This window comes from Chenopodium quinoa, unplaced genomic scaffold (genome assembly GCF_001683475.1).
Source record: "Chenopodium quinoa cultivar QQ74 unplaced genomic scaffold, ASM168347v1, whole genome shotgun sequence".
Taxonomy (NCBI): Eukaryota; Viridiplantae; Streptophyta; class Magnoliopsida; order Caryophyllales; family Amaranthaceae; genus Chenopodium; species Chenopodium quinoa.
Window position 1 is genome coordinate 4,654,386 of NW_018743175.1, and position 9,898 is coordinate 4,664,283.

Genomic DNA, 9,898 nt, shown 5'->3' on the forward strand with positions numbered 1-9,898 from the left:
TCCTTCACGGGTTTCAATAACATTTTTGTCAATGGAAGGAGTAATAATGACTCCTCATATAAAAAATTGACACCCTAAAAAAAACCAAAAAACCATATTCTTTCCCTTCTGTATCTGTTATACTCCCTCAACAGCTTGTCTCCATCTTTCCAAATTCCTGCGACTTCAAAAAAAAAAAAACACACCCAAAAATTAAAAAAAAGCCTTCTTTTTTCACTTTCCTTTTCTCCAAATCTCTCACTTTTTTCACCTCTTTTTCAATTTCTTCTGCTTCTTCCGAAGCTTAAAACAAACAACAATGGCTACACTTTCAGACATTTCAGTTTCAGCATTCATAAACATAATCACTGCTTTTGCTTTCTTGCTTGCATTTGCACTTCTCAGAATTCAACCCATAAATGACAGGGTTTACTTCCCTAAATGGTATTTTAAAGGCCAAAGAAAAGATCCTGCTTCTACTAATTTTGTGGGTAAATTTGTTAATCTTAATTTCAAAACTTATTTTACTTTTCTCAATTGGATGCCTGAGGCTCTCAGACTGTCTGAAACTGCGCTTATTGAACATGCTGGCCTTGATTCTGCTGTTTTTCTCCGGATTTATACTCTTGGGTAACTCTTTTTCCCCCTATTTTTGCACAATTCTACTCTTTTTAGTTGTAATTTTGGATTATTATTAGTGGGTTTGATTTTATTTTGCTCTAGAACTTGACTATAGTGATTGATGGGTGTTTAATTTAACCGAATTTGATGCTTGTTTCTGGGTTTTTAATGTAATGCTAGTAGTAAGATTGAATTTTGTTTTTGCAATTAGTACTAAATTTCTGCTTGATTAATTTCGTATTTTTAGTGGGGTGCGTGTTTTTTTTTTTTTTTTTTTTTTTTATTTTAATAATACATTTATGTTTATTTTGTTTTTGTGGGTTGTAATTGACTACTGAGAAAGGGTTACATTTTTGCTGTAATAGAGATTGATTATTGTTTTACCAAGAGTGACTTAAAGTTCCAGCAAAAAAAAAAAAAAAGTGACATGAATTCAGACACTTTTTCCTGGTGTTTCGGCTTAAGTGTTAGTTTGAATATGTATAGCTTCAATTTGTTGCTTGTTTGGCATTGGAAAAGTGACAATGGATGAATCTTGGAGTGACTGGCGTTTTATACTGCTGACTTGTTGAGAACTTTGGAAGTATGAAATTTGGTGTTTCGAGTATAATGTGTAAATTTCTGGTTTTCTTGGGAATGTAATGTTAGTTTTAGACCTTTTCAAATTTCTAGGGAGTAAATGGTTACGTCTCCTAATACAATATGATTTACGTAGTACTAACTTTGCGTTGAACCAAGTAAATTCATTTACTAGTATATTATAATGATCAACTCAGTTCCTAAATCCTTTGATTAGACTTTTTCACGGTGCTGCCAACTATTTTGTGTTACAAATGATTAACCAAGATTGTGGTTATCATGCTAATATTGTTCCCGTTCTTTCCTCCACAGCTTGAAAATTTTCCTGCCTATGATGATTTTAGCACTTGTGGTACTTGTACCAGTCAATGTATCAGGAGGAACATTGTTTTTTCTGCGGAAAGAATTGGTCACGAGTGATATTGACAAGCTTTCAATATCAAATGTGCCTCCTAGATCATATAGGTGAGTGTTCATTATTGTCAATTTGTTGCCCGGTGTGAACCTTAGCCTTGCCCAAAATCAATTTAGTGGACTAACGACCTGAAAATCATGATTATAACTAAAAGATGATAATATGCTTCTGTTGATGCAATTGTTTAATGAGTAAAGTGAGCTGATCTACTGAGATGACAAGAGCTGTAATTTCGTAAATTCCAGGTTCTTTGTGCATATTGCAATGCAATATCTGTTTACGTTTTGGACTTGCTTCATGCTTTACAAGGAATATGATACAGTTGCATCCATGAGATTACAATTTTTGGCTTCCCAGCAAAGGCGTGCAGAGCAGTATACGGTATTATTTGCCTCATCCTTTGCTAGCTTTTAGTGACAACCACATCTTTTGTAACCCATTATTATGTGCTGCTTCCACTATGTGTCTCTTTTTTAGATCCCTCTTGACTAAAGCTGCAATAGTTTGGAGTTTTTACGTATTATTGCATACTGGTGATATTTCTTCAGTATTCATTATTTATGTATTTTGGTTACCCCACCATTTCACTCCTCCGAAAGAGAGAAAATTTATGAAGTCATGCCAATATCTTGCATTATGTCGATAAAATTCTCTGTATTATTGAATTGATGTCAATGTCTTGCATTATGCCAAATCTTATGAAATCTTGAGGCCTTGAGCAATATGTCACTAGTTTAAATTGTTAACATGTGAAGAAGATAGATAAGTTGCTTGTTCTAGGTTCATTGTGTAAATACTGACCTAAATGCCTTATTATTTTTTATTAATTGAGTTTGTGTAGGTAGTTGCTACGAAATTGAAGCAGTCTGTAAACTTTGCAGACACTTCATCTCCCTGCATGCAGCAAGTCAAATCACCTATTGCTAATTCTCTTTTTGGATTTTTGTTTTTTGGTTTTATTATACTTCTATTTGGTGACCTTTATTCATTGATGAGTACTGCTATTTTTGTTCGTCAGAGTTGTATATTCTTTGTGTGGGTTACATCCTGATTTTTTTTTTTAACAAAACCCTGTATACCAAGCAGTTCTAGTATGATGCCCTTAGTTCTTTTGACCGTTGCTCATGAACATGTTTGTAGAGAAACATGATTCAATTCAGTGGTCTTATGGTTACCATTTCCTTGAATTGATTTATTGTGTTTGTTCAGGTATTAGTCAGAAATGTGCCACGTGCTTCAGGCCGTTCAATCTCAGATTCTGTTGATAGTTTTTTCAAGAAAAATCATCGAAATACCTACCTCTGTCACCAGGTTAAACTTATTGCCTTGCTCATTTGATGCTGCTCAATGAGTAACATACCTTTTCTTTGCTATATGACATATTGATGTATCACATATTTAAATTCAACATTTTTTGCTAATTTGTGAAAAAATAGGGTTCCGTTTGCTATCAATGCACTTTTATTTAGTAGTTTTTATTGTTGTTAGGCTGTATACAATGCAAACAAATTTGCCAAACTTGTGAGGCAACGAGATAAACTCAAAAATTGGCTTGACTACAACCAGCTTAAGTTTGAAAGAATGCCAGAAAAAAGGCCAACGACCAAGGTAATAAGCAATTATGCCATATCAATTTAGAGATCATGATTGAGCTTTGTATTGATATGTATAAGCTGCTGGCATTACGAATGTTTATGCCTTGAAACTAATAAAGTTGATTTTGCCTTTATATTCAGACAGGATTTCTTGGTCTTTGGGGAGAAAAAGTTGATTCCATTGACTATTACAAAGAGAAATTGAAGCAGTTAGAGAAAAAAGTGAGTCATTGCAATATTCATTTTAATTTACCTAACTCTTCTAATGCATGTATGGGGATTGCGATAGTTTTTTTTTTTTTAAATCTACCTTCTCAATTCGCAATGTGTTATCTATTACATGTACTTTCTTTGGAATAAAATTTTTCCTGACAAGTATGAAGTTGGAATATATATGTGCCAGTTATTGACATAGGTATAGGACCCTTGTAATGGTTAAAATTGATCTAAATGGCTATGAAATGCTTGAAATATATTCATATTTTGTTCTAATAATTTTGTAGATGACAATGGAGCGTCAGAGAATTCTCGAACATCAAAAGTCTGTCTTGCCAGTTGCTTTTGTTTCTTTCAATTCACGGTGGGGTGCAGCAGTATGTGCACAGACAGAACAAAGTAAAAATCCTACATTGTGGTTGACTAGCTGGGCACCTGAGCCTCGTGATGTTTATTGGCGTAACCTAGCCATACCATTTGTTTCTCTCACAATTCGTAAACTTGTGATTGGGATAGTTGTTTTTGCCTTGGTTTTTTTCTACATGATTCCCATTGCTTTTGTGCAATCTCTTGCAAATCTTGAAGCTCTGGAAAGAGTTGTTCCTTTCCTGAGGCCTGTCATAGAAATGTAAGTACATGATATTGAGGTTCTTGATGTTTTTATGGCAACAAGTCTTGGCATATACTTACGTTCTGTATCTATCCTTTTCCATTTCTTGACAAGATTATTCATATTCTTGTTCCATGACCTCTGAATATGCTATCTATCCCTAGTTCCCTACCCCTTTGAGAGCTTACTTTATTAATTGTTTTTACTGTTTACTTGTTTATAACCTTAGTCATTTTCATCAAATGCAGGAAAATCATCAAGTCTTTTCTACAGGGTTTCGTTCCTGGTCTAGCACTTAAGATCTTCTTGTACATTCTTCCAGCTCTTTTGATGCTTATGTCAAAGATAGAAGGACATGTGGCTTACTCTAAACTAGAGCGTAGAGCTGCAGCAAAGTACTACTATTTCATGTTGGTGAATGTATTTTTGGGAAGCATAGTGACTGGAACAGCTTTCGGGCAACTTGATGCTTTCATCCACCAACCACCTAGCCAGTAATACTTTCCTTCTCTGAATCCCCCCCCCCCCCTTGGTTCATTCATTTTGTATTAGTCATTGACTTGACTGCTCACTTTCATCTATGCCTAGCAACATTTAGCAACATGATGAAAAAGAAGATGTATATACATATCGTACTTTGATGCTAAATATGTACACTTAGGTTGTTCACACCATATGTGTCTCGTTCTTCAGGATTCCAAGAAATATTGGCGTATCAATACCAATGAAGGCTACCTTTTTCATTACATATATAATGGTGGATGGTTGGGCTGGCATTGCTAGTGAGATTCTCCGATTGAAGCCACTTGTCATTTTCCATTTGAAAAACATGTTTATAGTTAAAACTGAGCGAGATAAAGATAGGGCCATGGATCCTGGTAGTATCGATATTCCAGAGACTCTTCCGACCCTGCAGCTTTACTTCCTTCTTGGTGTTGTCTACGCTGTGGTTACTCCCATACTACTGCCATTTATAATCGTGTTCTTTCTCTTTGCTTTCCTCGTATACCGTCATCAGGTAATTACATTTTCCTCTTTTTATGATATAATTCTCACAGATGGTTATTTTGTCCATTAGTTGAGGGTTTAACATATCATTTATCATGTCTAATCTATTTAATTGTTATGACTATTTGCCCATATAATATCTAATATTATGTCATTGTCCAGATAATCAACGTGTACAATCAACGATATGAAAGTGCTGGTGCATTTTGGCCTCATGTTCACAGCCGCATTATTGCTAGCCTTTTGATATCACAGTTGCTTTTGATGGGACTTCTCAGCACAAAAAAGGCTGCGAATTCAACTCCATTTCTTATCATTCTACCAATAATGACCTTTGCATTCCACAGATACTGCAAGAGTCGTTTTGAGCCTGCATTTAACAAATACCCTCTTGAGGTAAGGTTATTTGATTGAGTTAAAGACGACAATTTATATAGCTTTTCGGACTGATTTACTATTCAGTGTTAAAGCAGCAGAGCCAATCCTTCATCTTTCTAAGGAATCTCAAAAATGGATTCATGTGTATAAAAGATATTGACCAAAGTGAGAGTGAGGGATAGCTCAGGTGGTTAGAGCTTCCCTCTCGTTTCCTAGGAAGTTTGGGGTCGATTCTCATCACCCACCTTTATGGTTCCTGTTTACTTTATTTAATAATGATTTACTGGTGTCGATAAAACTCTCTTGTGGGTTCACCCGTTGATTTCCCTGTTTTAGTTTGATTACCAAGCATCATTTGTCAATTTCTCCACTTTATAAGTGTATTATCTACTGTACTTAATTTTGTGGGTTCCTTTGATTGGTGATTGAAATGCCGACATGAATGAATTTATTTTTATTTTTTTAAAAATATTTGTACAGGAAGCGACAGAAAAGGATGAGCAGGAGCACACCGAAGGAGCTGAACTAGCCCTAAAGCCCTACCTCGCCGATGCATATTTGCATCCAATCTTCCATTCCTTTGAGGAAGTTGAGTTTGATGAGGTCAAAGTTGATGCAGTTCGGGCTGACAAGAACCAAGCACACGTCTCAAGCCCGCCAACTCAAGTAGAAGAAATCTCTGCTTCCTCTCCTCCACAACCGCCTCAATATTACAGTTACGATCATGATTTTCATTCTTATAATTATTACCATCATCATGAGGTGCAATCTTCCCAGTACGAGCATCACTATCAGGGATAATTCCTGAAAGCTGCTTAACCAAGAGAGCACTAACTATTCAATTTTAGCTCTTAGATTCAACTAAGGTTTTATTACTGTATTTTCGCCTTCCTCACTCGGCATAGCTTTGTAGATTCTGATCTAGTTACCAAATAGTGTACATACTTTTTAGTTATAGTCATTCACTAAGGCTTGAACCCTTAATGTATGACTTCAACCATTAATATGAGTGCTTATTTAGCAAGGTTTCAAATTTCCTACAAGGTATTATTTGGTGTAAATTTGTTTCAAGGGAAAAGAATGTGGATCTAATTACTAGCTACTTCTTCCGTCACTTTTTAATAGTTACATTTGATATCTTTAAATTGTTAATAAAATGAAAACTTGCACGTCTATGATTTGAACTGCTGTACTGTAATACTTCGTATTTGGGTATTGGGTTGGACTAGCTCAAGCTCAATAATTTGGATTCTCTTATAAATCAATCAATCAATTTTTCTGTTTTGTGGGCTCATAAATTATTATTTCTCCAATAAATTGCTCCATTATTCAAAAAAAAAAAGGTGTTTCTAATTATTTTAAAATCTTAACATGAGCCCTTAGAAACAAGAAACTTAAATGCATCAATAATTCAATACTGTTATACATTTATAAATGTTGGTGAAATACTATTAATATTAGGATCATGCTAACGAATGTCCCCGAAGCGTTAGATAAATATTTAAAATATTTCCTAAATTAGTACTCTCTCCATTTTTTTATAAGCTAGAGTTGGAAAATTCCACTATTTATAGGTCGTCATTGACTTAATGTTTTTAACAATATATAATATAAAAATATGTAATTATTATTTATTTTAATTAAATTTTTGTACTTTTACTAATCTTATCCAACGCCTCCGGGGCGTTCGTTAACTTTTTTTCATATTGTGACAATTTTTTATTTTACAAAAACAATTGAGCAAGTGTGTGAGTGAGAATAGTAGAGTGATAGAGAATAAGGAAGATCCGCCGATTGACCGAGGGAAGAGGGGGAGAAAGAGAATTAAGTAGTCGGTCCAGTTTATGGTAGTGTCATTTAATACATACATGTACTCTCTTCATTTGAATTGGCCCTTTGAATTGAGGAAACCCAGATTAATCACTGGGATAAACAAAAATTGTTTATCCTATGATAATTTGGTAAATAATCAACAACTTTATCCAGTAATCATCATTGTGGGAATCGCTTTTATGAAAAATGTTATATATTTATTTATGAAAATGTTATGTGATAAACAATTAAAATAACTTATTAGATATAACTAATCTCGATTTTCACTTCATATTTACACCTTTTTATTTCTTTCTTTTTTTTTTTGGACAAAGCGCACTTTATATTTAGGCCTTGTTCACTTCACCTTAAAATAATAATTCAGTAAAAATAATTTCAGTTCAGTAAAAATAAGTTTTGTTCAGTAAAAATCAGTAACTTTAAAGAAGAAATATAATAGAAAATCAGTAAAAATAATTTCAGTTCAGTAAAATTGATTTCAATTCAGTAAAAATAATTTAAGTTTAGCAAAAATAATTTCAATTTAGTAAAAATAATTTCAGTTCAGTAAAAATAAGCTGAAGTGAACGAGGCCCTACACTTAATTAGATAAGACCTGAACAATATTCTTTAAGGTGAACAAAATAATGTTATGTACCATTTAACATTTATATTACCATTACACTCCCCAAGTACCAATTATGTTACAGTTTGACTATATTAAGGAGTACAATATTGCTGTCAACATTTGATACATCTACAAAATTGCTACTCCAGTACTCCGTATGTTAGATTTGTTACTATGAGGCGCAGTGAATGCCTCTTAAGTCTTAACACATACTCCTTTGGTCCTTTATTTTTTGCCCCATTGTAATTTTATGGGTCAAACTTGTAAAACTTTGATCATAAATTTCCGATAATCTATAAGTGATAATATATTCATGTGGGGTCTTGTTTTTTTTTTTTTTTTAAAACCACGCAAGCGAGCTTATATTAATCAATCAAACTTTTGTCCATGAGAACGTATGGGGAAATCTCACATGGACTATGATTAACCCATACTTGCTCATCGCCGAACGGAACAAACCTAGCTAAATGATGAGCGACAAAATTTCCTTCTCGCTTTACATGAGACCAAGAAATAAAATTGAACCAAGAAATATTACTCATAACATCTTCTAAAATTGAATCTAAATCAGAGAGAAAGAAGGTTCCTTTGGAGAGTTTGGAGACCACCGACTTGCAATCCGTCTCGACAATGACTTCTTTAAGCTTGAATCTCTTAGCTAACTGAACTGCCCATGGGGTCTTGTTAGAATCACCTCGTTGTATATTTTATTAATATCCAATTTTTATAATTTTTATGCGTATAGAAATTAAGATATATACGTTTGAACACGCGTCTTTAAGACCGTGAAAAGTCAAATGGGGCAAAAAATAAGGTACAGAGGCCAGAGGGAGTACTCCGTATTAAACTAACTGGTTTTCATACTATCATAATTGGTGTACATTGATGATATACTCCATATTAATTAGACTAACTCGTGTTATTGCAGAGTACGTTGATGATCTAAATGAGAAGTAATCCGCTAGGCAACTATAAACTTGAATTGCACGGAAGAGTAATCCGCTACGCAACTATAAACTTGAGTTGCACGAAAGAGTAACCAGAGGGAGTACTCCGTATAAAACTAACTGGTTTTCATACTATCATAATTGGGGTACATTGATAATGTACTCCATATTAATTAGACTAACTCGTGTTCATACTATTATAATTGCAGGGTACGTTGATGATCTAAATAAGGAGTAATCCGTTAGGCAACTATAAATTCGAGTTGCACGGAATAGTACTGTATACTCCCTCCGTATTTTATTACTTGCTCCACTTTTCTTTTGTGGCCGTATTTTATTACTTGTTCCATTTCTTTTTTGGAAACCTTTCACAATATTTTACTAATTTTTTCTTTCCTAGTAGACCCCTAACTATCAACCAACCTCACTCCCTTCATATTTTATTACTTTCTATCATTTCTCTTAAAACTCCATGCATGAAGAAATGGAGTGAGTAATAAAATGCGGAGGGAGTACAAGCTAATAAGTATTGAACAACTATTAGTATATAAAGACTCTAAAGAGAGTACATAACTACATATCATTAATTAGTGAGATTTAGATCCTTGAATTTGGGGTTAGTGATTGATGTTAGTAGAAAATAAAGAAAAGTTTATTACGCAATAGTTTTGACTTTTAAAAGGTCAACATATCATGGCATCATCATTCTTGAGTTCTTCACATGCCGCAAAGCCAGCTAAATTATGCACTTTACTAGTTTTTCTTTGCAAGACTTGGAGATGCTTCCACCTTACGTCAACCAAATCAATCACATTTCTGATTTTTAGATGCTTGAAGTGCGGTGCACTATTTCATTCTTGTTTCCAACTACCTATGCTTTGATACTCAGTAGCTAGTAAGCACGGCCTCTGTTTCTGATTAATTGCAACACTTGTCTTTCTGATTATTATATTAGTATATAATAACATATTTGTTGTTATACATGATTTTTTATACAAATCAAGTATGGAACCATATGATATTAGGATATATGATATGAAATTTACAATTTTTTTTTTATGGTAGTTGGAGTCCTGCCAATATTTTGATGTAAGACAAATTTTCTTGTCA

At 33.8% G+C, this 9,898-nt stretch overlaps 1 protein-coding gene across 1 annotated transcript; it reads left to right on the top strand.

The window, feature by feature from the left end:
* The first annotated feature begins 298 nt into the window (after positions 1–298).
* LOC110732639 (CSC1-like protein At1g32090) lies at positions 299–6,438 on the top strand. The gene is made up of 11 exons (XM_021912604.1): positions 299–609; positions 1,492–1,644; positions 1,840–1,975; positions 2,804–2,905; positions 3,083–3,202; positions 3,331–3,411; positions 3,693–4,033; positions 4,264–4,509; positions 4,709–5,033; positions 5,186–5,419; positions 5,882–6,438. Exons 1-11 carry the CDS (start codon positions 299–301, stop codon positions 6,200–6,202), a joined length of 2,370 nt encoding a protein of 789 aa, XP_021768296.1. The 3' UTR covers positions 6,203–6,438.
* Positions 6,439–9,898: the final 3,460 nt, after the last annotated feature.

Bases quoted from the DNA above. Each gene is read 5' to 3' on its own strand.
- LOC110732639 (XM_021912604.1), top strand. From the start codon at position 299: ATGGCTACACTTTCAGACATTTCAGTTTCAGCATTCATAAACATAATC. The intron at 1,645-1,839 runs GTGAGTGTTCAT...CGTAAATTCCAG, and splicing joins GTGCCTCCTAGATCATATAG to GTTCTTTGTGCATATTGCAA. The intron at 3,203-3,330 runs GTAATAAGCAAT...CTTTATATTCAG, and splicing joins AAAAAAGGCCAACGACCAAG to ACAGGATTTCTTGGTCTTTG.